We start from the raw sequence: 16363 nt of genomic DNA on the forward strand, positions 1-16363 counted from the left end.
CACATTTTCCATAACATACAGTGCCTTGCGAAAGTATTCGGCCCCCTTGAACTTTGCGACCTTTTGCCACATTTCAGGCTTCAAAAATAAAGATATAAAACTGTATTTTTTTGTGAAGAATCAACAACAAGTGGGACACAATCATGAAGTGGAACGACATTTATTGGATATTTCAAACTTTTTTAACAAATCAAAAACTGAAAAATTGGGCGTGCAAAATTATTCAGCCCCTTTACTTTCAGTGCAGAAAACTCTCTCCAGAAGTTCAGTGAGGATCTCTGAATGATCCAATGTTGACCTAAATGACTAATGATGATAAATACAAACCACCTGTGTGCAATCAAGTCTCCGTATAAATGCACCTGCACTGTGATAGTCTCAGAGGTCCGTCAAAAGCGCAGAGAGCATCATGAAGAACAAGGAACACACCAGGCAGGTCCGAGATACTGTTGTGAAGAAGTTTAAAGCCGGATTTGGATACAAAAAGATTTCCCAAGCTTTAAACATCCCAAGGAGCACTGTGCAAGCGATAATATTGAAATGGAAGGAGTATCAGACCACTGCAAATCTACCAAGACCTGGCCGTCCCTCTAAACTTTCAGCTCATACAAGGAGAAGACTGATCAGAGATGCAGCCAAGAGGCCCATGATCACTCTGGATGAACTGCAGAGATCTACAGCTGAGGTGGGAGACTCTGTCCATAGGACAACAATCAGTCGTATATTGCACAAATCTGGCCTTTATGGAAGAGTGGCAAGAAGAAAGCAATTTCTTAAAGATATCCATAAAAAGTGTCGTTTAAAGTTTGCCACAAGCCACCTGGGAGACACACCAAACATGTGGAAGAAGGTGCTCTGGTCAGATGAAACCAAAATGTAACTTTTTGGCAACAATGCAAAACGTTATGTTTGGCGTAAAAGCAACAAAGCTGAACACACCATCCCCACTGTCAAACATGGTGGTGGCAGCATCATGGTTTGGGCCTGCTTTTCTTCAGCAGGGACAGGGAAGATGGTTAAAATTGATGGGAAGATGGATGGAGCCAAATACAGGACCATTCTGGAAGAAAACCTGATGGAGTCTGCAAAAGACCTGAGACTGGGACGGAGATTTGTCTTCCAACAAGACAATGATCCAAAACATAAAGCAAAATCTACAATGGAATGGTTCAAAAATAAACATATCCAGGTGTTAGAATGGCCAAGTCAAAGTCCAGACCTGAATCCAATGGAGAATCTGTGGAAAGAACTGAAAACTGCTGTTCACAAATGCTCTCCATCCAACCTCACTGAGCTCGAGCTGTTTTGCAAGGAGGAATGGGGAAAAAATTCAGTCTCTCGATGTGCAAAACTGATAGAGACATACCCCAAGCGACTTACAGCTGTAATCGCAGCAAAAGGTGGCGCTACAAATTATTAACTTAAGGGGGCTGAATAATTTTGCACGCCCAATTTTTCCGTTTTTGATTTGTTAAATAAGTTTGAAATATCCAATAAATGTCGTTCAACTTCATGATTGTGTCCCACTTGTTGTTGATTCTTCACAAAAAAATACAGTTTTATATCTTTATGTTTGAAGCCTGAAATGTGGCAAAAGGTCGCAAAGTTCAAGGGGGCCGAATACTTTCGCAAGGCACTGTATACTGTAAAACAATGTTTTGGTCTGGGTAGATCTTCAACGAGGGCTTTTAAAAAAAATGGTATACCGTTTTCTCCATCAAATCAAATGTTATTTGTCACATACACATGTTTAGCAGATGTTATTGCGGGTGTAGAAAAATGCTTGTGTTTCTAGCTCCAACAGTGCAGTAATATCTAACAATTCACAACAATACACACTACCTAAAAGTAAAAGAATGGAATTAAGGAATATATAAATATTAGGATGGGCAATGTCACAGTGGCATAGACTAAAATACAGTAGAGTAGAATACAGTATATACATATGAGATGTGTAAAGCAAAAATATGTAAACATTAATAAAGTGACTAGTGTTCCATTAGTGGCCAGTGATTTCAAGTCTATGTATATGGGGCAGCAGCTTCTAAGGTGCAGGGTTACTTACGTAACTGAGTGGAAGCCGCATAGTGATGGTTATTTAACAGTCTGATGGCCTTGAGTAATACGCACCTGATAATACGATAGGTCCGAGTTATATATTTTTCTAATGAATGTAGGGCTTACATACACTGAGTTTACAAAACATTAGGGACACCTTCCTAATATTGCACCCCCTTTAGCCCTCAGAACAGCCTCAATTTGTCGGGGAATGGACTGTACAAGGTGTCGAAAGCGTTCCACAGGGATGCTGGCCCATGTTGACTCCAATGCTTCCCACGGTTGGGGCAAGTTGGCTCAATGTCCTTTGGGTGTTGGACCAGTTTTGATTCACACGGAAAACTGTTGAGTGTGAAAATAGTTTGTCTTGCCCATTTATCTTCTGAATGGCACACATACACAATTTACATTTACATGTATTTTTGTCATTTAGCAGACGCTCTTATACAGTGAGTTACAGTAGTGAGTGCCTACATTTTCATACTTTTTCTTGGTACTGTCTCAATTGTCTCGAGAATTTAAAATATTTTTTGAACATGTCTCCTCTCCTTCTAGTTTCAGTTTTGTTGTGAACAAAATGTAGGCCTATGTGTGTGGGGCTGTGGGCGTGCACAGGACTGCAGGCACAGATACAGACACATACATACATACACTTCACACAAACAGGAAATTAAGTAACAAAGAACAGAAGCCAAGGTCAAATACTGAAATTATACTTTGGATTAAATAATATATACAGTGGGGCAAAAAAGTATTTAGTCAGCCACCAATTGTGCAAGTTCTCCCACTTAAAAGATGAGAGAGGCCAGTAATTTTCATCATAGGTACACTTCAACTATGACAGACAAAATGAAAAAAAAATCCAGAAAATCACATTGTAGGATTTTTTATGAATTTATTTGCAAATTATGGTGGAAAATAAGTATTTGGTCACCTACAAACAAGCAAGATTTCTGGCTCTCACAGACCTGTAACTTCTTCTTTAAGAGGCTCCTCTGTCCTCCACTTGTTACCTGTATTAATGACACCTGTTTGAACTTGTTATCAGTATAGAAGACACCTGTCCACAACCTCAAATAGTCACACTCCAAACTCCACTATGGCCAAGACCAAAGAGCTGTCAAAGGACAGCAGAAACAAAATTGTAGACCTGCACCAGGCTGGGAAGACTGAATCTGCAATAGGTAAGCAGCTTGGTTTGAAGAAATCAACTGTGGGAGCAATTATTAGGAAATGGAAGACATACAAGACCACTGATAATCTTCCTCGATCTGGGCCTCCACGCAAGATCTCACCCCGTGGGGTCAAAATGATCACAAGAACCACATGGGGGACCTAGTGAATGACCTGCAGAGAGCTTGGATCAATGTAACAAAGCCTACCATCAGTAACACACTACGCCGCCAGGGACTCAAATCCTGCAGTGCCAGACGTGTCCCCCTGCTTAAGCCAGTACATGTCCAGGCCCGTCTGAAGTTTGCTAGAGAGCATTTGGATGATCCAGAAGAAGATTGGGAGAATGTCATATGGTCTGATGAAACCAAAATATAACTTTTTGGTAAAAACTCAACTCGTCGTGTTTGGAGGAGAATGCTGAGTTGGATCCAAAGAACACCATACCTACTGTGAAGCATGTGGGTGGAAACATCATGCTTTGGGGCTGTTTTTCTGCAAAGGGACCAGGACGACTGATCCGTGTAAAGGAAAGAATGAATGGGGCCATGTATCGTGAGATTTTGAGTGAAAACCTCCTTCCATCAGCAAAGGCATTGAAGATGAAACGTGGCTGGGTCTTTCAGCATGACAATGATCCCAAACACACCGCCCGGGCAACGAAGGAGTGGCTTCGTAAGAAGCATTTCAAGGTCCTGGAGTGGCCAGTCTCTAGATCTCAACCCCATAGAACATCTTTGGAGGGAGTTGAAAGTCCGTGTTGCCCAGCAACAGCCCCAAAACATCACTGCTCTAGAGGAGATCTGCATGGAGGAATGGGCCAAAATACCAGCAACAGTGTGTGAAAACCTTGTGAAGACCTACAGAAAACGTTTGACCTCTGTCATTGCCAACAAAGGGTATATAACAAAGTATTGAGACCAAATACTCATTTTCCACCATAATTTGCAAATAAATTCATTAAAACTACTACAATATGATTTTCTGGATTTTTTTTTCTCATTTTGTCTTTCATAGTTGAAGTGTACCTACAAAGAAAATTACAGGCCTCTCTCATCTTTTTAAGTGGGAGAACTTGCACAATTCGTGGCTGACTAAATACTTTTTTGTCCCACTGTATATCTATATATATATAAAATCAGTCAAACCATCTACTGTAATTACAATTAGGTGTCAAAATACACTTATGCAGTTGGTTTTGGAATGGAGGAACATTCAACAGCTAAAAGAGTGTGGGTAGGGGGAGGAGCGAGACAGAGAGAGAAGGTTGGTGGAGGAGCCAGCGCGCATGTGCGGTTTTAGTTGGAGTGCATTATTTTGCCAACAGTATATCCTCCTGCAAGACATCAAGTCACAAAAATTTGGTAGGACTACTTGTAACTTACTTTTACTAGTGACATTGTAGCATAAAGTGTCACGTGTCAAAGATTGTTATTCCAACGCAGTTAAAATAATTAACGTATCAGCAGAGCAAAAAAAATATGTTTGAAGGAAGATCAATATTAAAAAGTAGGCTACATAGGCGACAGAAGACAATAATGACGTGGGAATTATACAGCAGAGAAACTTTACGGATCCATTTGCTGCTGAGGTTTCTGCTCTATTTTCACCTGGCGACCGTGGTTGGAGGTAAGCAAAGCAATCCAATCTCTCCTGTGAGCTTGTTGCTCACACCCTGGGTGTGTGAGCTTGTTGCTACCCTGTGTCGTTGAAACTAAATAGCATACTCTCTTCTTTTAACTTTTACAAGATTTTGTAAATATTAAATGTTTTCAGGCAAAACTGACAGGGTTGCCAGGTCAAGCTAAAGTTTCTAACCCAATGACCAGTCAAACACTGCAAAAGCATTTTTTTCACAGCAAGAGAAGAATTGCCGTATTTATACAATAAAATGTTTTTCCATAAAGTTATCGAGCCAATTAAGAAGGAATATCATAGTAACTTGCAAAGATATTTGAAGCAAAATTCAGGTTCTCAAAATAATGAATCATATCAAATGTTATTTGATCACATACACATTTTTAGCACGTTATTGCGGGTGTAGCGAAATGCTTTAGTTCCCAGCTCCAACAGTGCTGTAGTGTCTAACAATTAAAAAATGATTGCAAGCTATGACATGACCTAATAAATGAATTTTAATATGTGTCAAGAGAAAATATAATTTGCCTTTATTAAACTTGCCAGATTATTTGTACAAGGGGGTATGGTATATGGCCAATATACCACGGCTAACGGCTGTTCTTATGCATGATGCAATGCGGAGTGCCTGGATACAGCCGTTAGCTGTGTTATATTGTCCATATACCGCAAACCCAGGGGATGCCTGAATGATATTAGAATCTGGTTACCAACGTAATTACAGCAGTAAAATGCAATGTTTGTCATACCTGTGGTATATGGTCGGATATACCACATCTTTCAGCCAATCAGCATTCAGGGCTTGAACCAGGTTTATAATTGTAAATAAATCCCCTTTTTGCATGTTCATAACTATAGATAAATCTGAAAGGAGAGTTTGAGTGCTGAAAGTTGGACAGAAGATCTTGAAATCTCTGAACATAAAAAAACTAATGTTAGGCTTTATTTCTGCTGTTATTATGTGCCAAATGTTCAGACTACAAATGGCCCATTTGCAAGATTGACACATTTCAATAGGCATAGGCTACAGACTAAAATCTGGGATGATTGTAATTCAATTTTGCCATGATTTGCTTAGATAAAGGTAGGTAGCCTATAGACCCTGATAGGCCTACATCTCATGTTAAATAGTCTACATTAGCCTAGACAAGAGGTAAATTGAGCGATTTTTTATATTTTTATTTTATTTTATTTCACCTTTATTGAACCAGGTAGACCAGTTGAGAACAAGTTCTCATTTCCAATTGAATAAACTAAACATGTCCATTAATGATTGCATAATAACACAAGGCTACAACAACAATAAACTAAAGTTATAGGCTATTTATTAAATTGGTTTGCCAGGTAGGCTACACAAGTGGCACAGATGGATTTGCAATGACTCCAGTGATTTTTTATTGTATCAAATGGTAACCTAGAATGGCATATACATTATAGGCTACTTGATAGCTAACAGAGGCAAATGTATCATTCTTCACATTTAGCCTAATGTCCGTTTCATTGAGGACTTTAACCCCATAAAAATAACCACGGGAGGGAGTTCCAAAACATGCATTTCTAATTTCCACTCGGGCAGCAAGCACTTCGCTTGATACCGTATTCTTAAGCAGTCGAAATTATACCAGTAGTGCACTCTAGTGCATTGTTTCCATTATTTATTGATGTGCATCAATTCTAGCGTATTAATATGTTTTATGTAAAATGGGTTAGAAATAGGTGTCTCCAAAATGTCAATAACCTACCTACAACTGGTAAAAAGTTATCAGTGATTTCGTGCTGCTCTCGCCTCTCGCTTACATGACTCAATAGCTGTACTGCTCTATCAACACACACCACAGGCTCTCCCCACAACTCACTCAGCAACAGCCTGCCTCACTGCCTGACAGTCAGCAGCAGGTCACAGTGAAATATATTTTTAAGAGAAATATCATGGCGGCCGCGGTGCAATTTAGAACTAGCCTCAAAACCTGCAACCCGCTACAAATACATTTTCACCCGCGACATCGTTTTCAAAGTACACACATTTTGCCGGAAAACCGCGAACATGGCAACACTCAACAAAATATGGTAGTTCCAATCTGAAATAGGCATACTGTGGCAGAAATGTCATAGGCTATCCATTAGGCCTTGGTCTACTGCTGATGTGTTGCATTACGTGCTATGGGACAAGTGAGATTGCCATTCACTTTCCAATCTCTAATCGAATGTAGGAATTGATAATGTAATTTACCAGTTATAGTTATTTACGTTTCTAGGCTACAATAGGCCTACTCTCAACATTCGCTACCTTTGTGCGTAAATGCGCGATATCCATCTCATGATCCGAGCGTTTGCCGCCATGCAGTCATTTTCCATCTTCTGTGAGATATGAATCATCTGCTGTTTAACTGTGGCGGCAGGTAGCCTTGTGATTAGAACGTTGGGCAAGTAACTGAAAAGTTGATCGATCGAATCCCCGAGCTGAAAAGGTACAAATCTTTCGTTCTGCCCCTGAACAAGGCAGTTAACCCACTGTTCCTAGGCCGTCATTGTAAATACGAGTTTGTTCTTAACTGCCTTGCCTAGTTAGTAAAAAAATGTCCAGTTTTGACCAAAATAAAGTTTTCCTCCAGGTAGTGGCAATGACAAAATGCCATCACCCTAGGCTAATTTAGCCTAAATCAAGATATGCCTATGTCAAAATTGTTGTGGGATGGGATTTTGTTGACAGTGTCTTGTACGTGTGGTGTTGGAAACATTACACAAAGTTTTAGCCTACCAAACGCGTTTGTTTTGAGTTCCACATTGAAGCCTCATGCCCCGTACACGTCATGACGTATATTATTATGTCGTAATAAGATACGTGGGAACTTGGAAAAAACTAAGTCAAATCATGGCGTCAGTGATCTTCAGGTCGTACAGTTGGAGCTCTAGAAAGAGTCCCCAGTTCCCGACTTGGAATTCCATGTTGGATGACCATTCAAAAGATTTTTCCCAATCTGATCCCCTTTTTATTCAGAGTTACCAGTTGTTTTGAAGTCACTGAAGTCAGATATTTCAGAGTTCCCAGTTGTTTTGAACGCATTGCCCTGTTAATGAACGGACAAGTGTAGTGTTTGTAACGCAGTATGGAGGGGAGCCTCTCTTGTCAAACAATCACATTTATTTTGGGAGATTTAAAAATATGGCCTTTTCATTCAAGACAGGAGAACTAGATTATTTTAGGTGATCATAAAACATGTTTGTTTAGTTACTTTATAGCAAAACAAGCTAACTCGCAGAGCAGCTAGCTAGAAGCTAGGCTAGGTTGTTGATACCACTGTAGCTAGCAACCTTCACCTATTCATTCTCTTCAAAAACAATACACTTAAATGGGAGGCTACAGTCATAATACAATTGTATTAGCAGCCAATGTGTATTATTTAATATTACTATTAAAATAGTACTTATTGGAATGGGTAATTGTTACATGTTGCTAGCTATCCCATAAAGCCATTATCCAAAACCACATTTTCATCTTCTGTGGTTTGGTCACTTCCTGTTCTTCAATGGACTCAAGCTGGACTGAAGATGCCCCAAAGTTTGGAACAATTGAAAGCATTTTTTGAATTGAAAGTACTTGTACTGCGCTCTTAACCTGGAAGCCAGCCACACCAATGTATCGGAGGAAACATTGCCCAGCTGGTGATCGGGGTAAGTTGCAGGCACCTGGCCCGCCACAAGGAGTCACTAGAGCGCAATGGGACAAGGGAATCCCGGCTGATCAAACCCTTCCCTAACCCGGATGACGCTTCCTATAAGTTTGTGATATTTTAATAGTATGTTTAAAAAATAATACACATCGGCTGTTAAGACAATTCTACTTTATGACTGTTGCCTCCCGTTTAAAGTTTATTGTCATGGTTGGACCCAAATTTCTTTAGCCAATCGTTTCGTTCTGAACAGAACCACTATTTTTTTCGTTCTGTTCAACACTTCCGACCAGCAAAATAATGTTCTGAACCGCTTCGAACCAAAAAAAAGGGGCCGGTTTATATCATTATTTTCTGTTACTTTTAACCTGTGAATCAAGTTTTTTACATTTAGCTCATTAAATGACTTCACCAATCAGTGTAGAAAGAGCAGGAAAGCTATTTGTTTACATGCGTCATGGACAGAAAAGTGTTGCCTATGGCACAAGATGGGACTGAAATTTTGCAGGTGGGACTGGGGAGAGAGGGTTGAGGAGGAGGTTTGAAGTGCTGGGTAACTTGTTATGACATGCATTATCTGAAAAAGGTCCACAGAATTATACCTAGTCGGAGCGACTTCCATGGAGGAACTTTGAATGTCCTTTTAGCTAGCTAGCTAACAAGCTTGAGCTAGCTAACGTTAGCTAACAAGTTTGTGTGTGCAGAGCGGCACAATAAATAAAAACATGTCTTACCTTTTTGTTGTTAATAAATCCAACGTGACAGAGTGAGGGCTTTTTTGCAAAGTGTAGGTGCTTTGTTGCATTTTTTTTGTGGGAGAAAAAATGCCTGGAACGTAAAATATTGTAATAATAAAATAAAACCATGTTCTCTTCCGGGAACAGTATTGATCATTTTAGTTATGTTTCTGTTCCTTGAAAAATGACATTTTCCGTTTTTTGGTTCTGTTCCCTGAACTGGTTTCAATCGCTTGATTGTAATGACGTTTGTTTTTGATGATAATTATTAGGTGGAGGTCGCTAGCTACAGTATAGATAGATAGCAGTTCTGTAAGATAACTTTCTAGGAAGTCAAGCTATCGAAACAAGTTAAGGAAAAAGTAAGTAAGCTAAATGTTTCTCCTATCTTGAATGAAAAGGTCATATTTTGCATGAATATGATGTATGGCGTAATGAAATGTGTCAAGATGTAAACGGTGCATGAGACAACATCTGGCACTGCTTAAGAGTTTGTTTAACCCCCTGCACCACTCCCCAGTCCATCTGGACAAGGCATGAAAAGCAGCTGCTGCACCCGTTAACTCACTTCAATTGGATAAGGGCTCCGATTTAGACCTCACAGGTTATCACTAGACGATTTGACCTGTGATTGCACAGATATTTGCTAATTTAGATCAACTCAAGTGATAAACCAACCAAAGGGATATTATAAACTGAGAGGATCGAGCCCTGAAGGCTGATTGGCTGAAAGCCGAGTAATATCAGACCGTATGACAAAACATTTATTTTTACTGCTCCAGTTATGCTGGTAACCAGTTTATAATTGCAATAAGGCACCTCGGGTGTTTGTGGTATATTGCCATTATAACACGGCTAAGGGCTATATCCATACACTCTGCATTGCGTTGTGCATATATGAACAGCCCTTGGCCATGGTATATTGGCCATATACCACCCCCCCCCCCCCTATTGCTTAATTATACACTATTTACTAAGACATAAAAGCCTTTGGTAAAGCCAACTGAGGCAAGCTCTCCAGTCTCCACTTTGCATATGTAGCCGCCCCAAAACTGCAGATGTTAAAGCTGTGTGACCCTGCAGATCACACACACACACACACACACACACACACACACACACACACACACAGAGAGAGAGAGAAATAGGAAGCACAGAAAAAAATAAACATTCACACTTCTGCTTTGAGAGTCTGTTTTAACGGATGTTTAAAAGCCTACAGCATTGTGCCTACAGCATTGTCTTGAACTGACTGAGCCAAAGGCTGTAAACTAAGGACACAGAACCCAACCCACTCCCTTGACCACAACCCTCTACTGCAGTGGTTGTCAACTGGTGTGCTGCAGCATATTGGTGTGCCTTGAGGAACTCTCAAGTGTGCCACAAAACCTTTTCTAATCTTTTAGATGTTTTGGAACACTCACTTATAAACCTGAGATGTGTGTGGAATGCACATAGATGTTTGAGTTGGGCGCACCAGTACCGCTCAGATAATACACTGAACAAAAATATAAAAGCATCATGTAAAGTGTTGGTCCCATGTTTCATTAACTGAAATAAAAGATCACACAAATGTTCCAATATACACAAAGAGCTTATTTCTCTCACATTTTGTGCACAAATGTGTTTACATCACTGTTAGTTATCATTTATCCTTTGCCAAGATAATACATCCACCTGGCAGGTGTGGCATATCAATAATTTGATGAAACAGCATGATCATTACACAGATGCACCTTGGCCTGGGGACAATAGAAGGCCACTCTAAAATGTGCCATTTTGTCACAAATTTTGAGGGAGCGTGGAATTGGCATGCTGAATGCAGGAATGTCCACCAGAGATGTTGCAGAGAATTTAATGTTAATTTCTCTTCCATAAGCCGCCTTAACCTCATTTTATAGAATTTGGCAGTACGTCCAACCGGCCTTACAACCGCAGACCACGTGTAGCCACACCAGCCCAGGACTTCCACATCCAGCTTCTTCACCTGCGGGATCGTCTGAGGGGGGAGGTAGGGAAATATGGAGTGTTGAGGAGTATTTCTGGCCTATGTCCTCCCAGGCCAACCCATGGCTGCGCCCCTGCCTAGTCATGTGAAATCCATAGATCAGGGCCTAATGAATGTATTTCAATTGACTGTAACTCAGTAAAATCGTTGCATGTTGCTTTTATATTTTCCTTCAATCTACATGAGTTAAACATGTATTGCAAATGTTTATCAGCACAGCATTATGACAGCATTTTCTAAACTGCAGAGGGGGTTCTTGCTATTATTTTGTAGATGGTTACATCTGTATCGTTGTTTCAAAACTGGTGCGCTCAGACTGTTACATTTGTATAATTTGAGGGGTGCACATCATGAGCAACGTCATCTGTATTGTCTCACTTCACCTGTGATAACTGTCAGCACATTGTGCTTATATAAATATATACAGTGCCTTCGGACAGTATTCAGACCCCTTGACTTTTTCCACATTTTGTTACATTACAGACTTATTCTAAAACTGATTAAATAGTTTTTTTCTCATCAACCTACACACAAACCTCAATGACAAAGCAAAAACAGTTTTTAAGAATAAAAATAAAAAACTGATATCAAATGTACAAGTATTCAGTCCCTTTATTCAGTACTTTGTTGAAGTACCTTTGGTAGTGAAGACAGCCTCGAGTCTTCTTTGGTATGACGCTACAAGCTTGTATTAAAATGGCGCTGGAAGAAATGGCAGCAGTTTTCACGGGTGCCTAACCAATTGTACTATTATGTAGGTTTTTTTTGCGTTATTTGTAACTTATTTTGTACATAATATTTCTGCCACCGTATTTTACGGAAAAAAAGAGCTTCTGGATATCAGGACAACAATAACTCACCTCAGATTAGACAAAGATTTTTTCTTCAACAAGCAGGACGCACAGGATGTACTTCGAACACCCGACAAGGCCAACATCCCCGTCATTGGCAAGAGAAAGGGACGCAGGTACAGAGGACACAGAGCGGGGTGCCTCATAAGGATCCGCAGACGGAGAGTGGGAAAGCTGCCGTTACCGTCAATATTGCTTGCCAATGTGCAATCATTGGACAATAAATTAGACGAGGTACGATCACGAATATCCTACCAACGGGACATCAGAAACTGTAACATCTTATTTTTCCACGGAATCGTGGCTGAATGATGACATGGATATGCAGCTAGCAGGATATACGTTGCATTGGCTAGATAGAACAGCACTCAGGTAAGACGAGGGGGGGTGGGCGGTCTGTGCATATTTGTAAACAACAGCTGGTGCCCAAAATCTAAGGAAGTCTCTAGATTTTGCTCGCCTGAAGTAGAGTATCTTATAATACTGTAGACCACACTATTTGCCAAGAGAGTTTTCATCCATACTTTTTGTGGCTGTTTATTTATCAACACAGACAGATGCTGCCACTAAGACTGCACTCAGTCAGCTGTATAAGGAAATAAGCAAACAGGAAACCGCTCACCTAGTGGCGACGCTCCTAGTGGCTGGGGATTTTAATGCAGGGAAACTTAAATCAGTTTTACCTTTCTATCAACATGTTACATACGCAACCAGGGAGAAAACAATTCTAGATCACCTGTACTCCACACACAGAGACGCATACAAAGCTCTCCCTCGCCCTTCATTGGTAAATCTGACCACAATTGTCTCCTCTTGATTCCTGCTCACAAGCAAAAATTGAAGCAGGAAGCCCCAGTGACTCGGTCTATAAAAAAGTGATCAAATGAAGCAGATGCTAAACTGCACATATATTTTCAGGTCTCTCCAGAGATGTTCGATCGAGTTCATGACTGGGCTCTGTCTGGGTCACTCAAGGACATTCAGAGACTTGTCCCGAAGCCACTCCTGCGTTGTCTTGGCTGTGTGCTTAGGGTCGTTGTCCTGTTGGAAGGTGAACCTTAGCGAGGTGAGATCCTCGCTCTGGAGCAGGTTTTCATCAAGGATCTCTCTGTAATTTGTTCTGTTTATCTTTGCCTCGATCGTCTCCCAGTCCCTGCCGCTGCAAAACATCCCCACAGCATGATGCTGCCTCCACCATGCTTCACCGTAAGGATGGTGCCAGGTTTCCTCCAGGCGTGATGCTTGACATTCAGGCCAAATAGTTAAATCTTGGTTTCATCAGACCAGAGAATCTTGTTTCTCATGGTCTGAGAGTCTTAAGGTGCCTTTTGGCAAATTCCAAGTGGGTTGTCATGTGTATTTTACTGAGGAGTGGCTTCCGTCTGGCCACTCCACCATAAAGGCCTGATTGGTGGAGTGCTGCAGAGATGGTTGTCCTCCTGGAAGGTTCTCCCATCTTCACAGAGGAACTCTACAGCTCTGTCAGAGTGACCATTGGGTTCTTGGTGACCTCCCTGACCAAGACACTTTTCCCCCGATTGCTCAGTTTGGCCGGGACGGCCCACTCCAGGAAGACTCTTGGTGGTTCCAAACTTCTTCCATTTAAGAAGGATGTAGGCCACTGCGTTCTTGGGGGCCATCAATGCTGCATAATTGTTTTGCTACCCTTCCCCAGATCTGTGCCTGGACACAATCCTGTCTCTGAGCTCTACGTACAATTCCTTCAACCTCATGGCTTGATTTTTGCTCTGACATGGACTGTCAACTGTGTGACCTTAAATAGACAGGTGTGAGCCTTTCCAAATCATGTCCAATCAAAATGTAGAAACATCTCAAGGATAAACATTGGAGACAGTGTGCACCTGAGCTCAATTTCAGGTCTCATAGCAAAGGGTCTGTTTTTGTTTTTAATACATTTCTAAAAACCTGCTTTTACTTTGTTATTAGGGGGTCTTGTGTGTAGATTGCTGAGGAAATTGTTTAATTTTATCCATTTTAGAATGAGGCTGTACCCTAACAACATTTGGAAAAAGTCAAAGGGTCTGAGTACTTTTCAAATGCACTCTATATCATAAGGAAGTTGTGATCTTAAATACTTCTCCAGTCGTTGCTGAGATCTAATATTCTGCGCAGCGCAAGACGAGATGTAGGCCAATGTCTTACATGCTGACTAGATCTGGCAAACGCCATCGCGCGCATGTTGATTTTGTCTATTCACACCAGACGCGATCAGGACACACAGGTTGAATTATCAAAATGTTCTCTGAACTAACTATATTAACCTAGAACATTCATGGATATTTAGCTAGCTAGCTCGCTGTTGCTAGCTAATTTGTCCTGGGATATAAACATTAGATGGTTATTTTACATGAAATGCACATCCTTTTTTCTGGATCTTTTGTAGAATTCTGACCCATTTTGAGTCAACCAAATTTGTGTGTTCTCTACTCCGACAATTATTCCACAGATAAAAAGGTAAACCTAGTTAGTTTCTTGTAATCTCTCCTTCAGTCTTCTTCTTCTGTGGACTTTATATGACGGTTGGCAACCAACTTTAAGGTGCATTACCACCACCAACTGGACTGGAGTGTGGACCTCAGTTTATATTTCAATCATCCATGTGAGTATATGGTCCTAAAACCGGTGAGGAGATGGGAGAGGTGGAACATGTGAGCAGTTTGTGTGAAATTATTGAATAACGTGTACGAGTACATTTATTTTGCAACAGTGTGGTCAGGATGTTAGCGCTATCGTCAATCAATCAAATTTCTCAAATCCTTTTGGCCTAAATTCCAGCTAAACTTGAAGAAGACAGTAGGCTTAATAAGGAAGCAATGCTAATGCCACCAGTCGTTCTGGTCTGAAGTATTTTTACTAGACTGACCGCCAAATTCTGTGCTATATGAACACACAAAACATCTTGAATGTCGACATTCTGGGCAGAGGTGCTAAGTACTGCGTCCAGTCTCGGTGGTCTGTTCAAGGCTCTATTGCTTTCATGAAGATAGCTGTTAACCTCCTGTTTCTCAGACAACCATCTGCTTGTTCATTGATCCCATTCTCTCTATCTCCAGAGGCAAATCATGAGATGGTTACTATGATTAGAGACACTTTCCTGGGTCACTTTGACATTAGGGCCTAAATGGGCCAGGCCTGGGTTTATTCCTTACTGAGCACAAATTGACCTATGCGTATGTCTGTTTAGGAAATCTACTTGAGGATGGTTTAATGGGCCTAGAAGCCTACATTTCTGACCCACTGTCCGGGACAGACAAGACCAGACCTGGGTTCCAAATACCAGCTATTCTGGATTTTGCCTGCCTGTTGCAATGGAACCAATAGAAAAGTCCAGACAGTGCAAACCTTGCCCACCTGACACTCCAGGCAGGCTAAAACAAACATCCAAGCATAAAATAGTGTTTAAACCCTCTAACAATATTGAGTCAGAGCAGAGCCACAGTGTCCTTCAGCCTGCCACCACCTAGACCTTGGGACCGCCACTCCTACTCAGTCACTTCTTTAACAGGCCCAAGGACACAACACTGACTAGCTGTGACTATAGCCCTGTTTTATACCTGGTTCTAACATGCCTCCTTTCTTCTGATCTTGTCCACATTCTGATTGTGCCCACAGACAGGTGTAGACCGAGGTTTCTCAAACTCGGTCCTGGGGCCCCCTGGGTGCACAATTAGTTTTTTGCCCTAGCACAACACAGCTGATTCAAATAATCTAAATTTGATGATGAGTTGGTTATTTGAATCAGCTGTGTAGTGCTAAAGCAAAAACCAAAACGTTTACCCGGGAAGGGACCCAGGACCGAGTTTGGGAACCATGGTGTAGACGAAGATGCATTGTGATCTGATTGTGATCAGATCTTCCGGACCACCTCTGGAGGTAGTCAGGCACACGTTGTATCTAGATATCTTACAAGTCTAGACAGATATGGAAAGTGAAATCAATTCAATCATCATTATGCCTCCTTCTAAAATCATTGACAAGCAGGTCGTTTAAACAATTTGGTGCTTTTTTGAGAAGTGTAACTTAGTCCCATAAAAACATTTGATTTCACCTAATTTGAACATTCTGGTAACAAAACATTTTCCCTTATCAAGTGGTTGAATAAAAAAAATATTATATTAAGTGCCAAATAAAATAACAGGGCTAACGAATTCATGTTAAATCAGCCCTAAATCCCCTTGTAACATGGGGAATGGAAGCGGCAATTGA

At 40.9% G+C, this 16363-nt stretch overlaps 2 protein-coding genes and 1 long non-coding RNA gene across 10 annotated transcripts in view; 2 read left to right on the top strand and 1 right to left on the bottom strand.

Annotated features, from left to right (window-relative positions):
• cdh23 (cadherin-related 23) overlaps positions 1-16363 on the bottom strand; it is a 646476-nt gene that overhangs the window by 123631 nt on the left and 506482 nt on the right. The window lies entirely within an intron of this gene.
• The window catches only part of vsir (V-set immunoregulatory receptor), a 62942-nt gene that overhangs the window by 31192 nt on the left and 15387 nt on the right, over positions 1-16363 (top strand). For 2 of the 8 annotated variants that reach the window (XR_016496102.1, XM_090235101.1), the window contains exons 1-2: positions 4484-4860; positions 11179-11288. The exons of 2 other annotated variants lie outside the window; for them this stretch is intronic. Coding sequence is in view for 1 of the 6 variants with exons in the window: in XM_021605762.3 (XP_021461437.1) it covers positions 4713-4860 (148 nt within the window). In the remaining 5 variants the exon portion in view is untranslated. Of the gene's footprint in view, positions 1-4387; positions 4861-11178; positions 11289-12813; positions 14757-16363 lie in introns of those variants that run through there. 4 more of the 8 variants (XR_016496099.1, XM_021605762.3, XM_090235105.1 and 1 more) reach the window with 3 other exon arrangements.
• LOC149985592 (uncharacterized) lies at positions 12214-16231 on the top strand. The gene is made up of 2 exons (XR_016496131.1): positions 12214-15785; positions 15958-16231. It is a non-coding gene; the product is annotated as an uncharacterized LOC149985592 (long non-coding RNA).

This window comes from Oncorhynchus mykiss, chromosome 1 (assembly GCF_057628025.1).
Source record: "Oncorhynchus mykiss isolate SJ-2025 chromosome 1, ASM5762802v1, whole genome shotgun sequence".
NCBI lineage: Eukaryota > Metazoa > Chordata > Actinopteri > Salmoniformes > Salmonidae > Oncorhynchus > Oncorhynchus mykiss.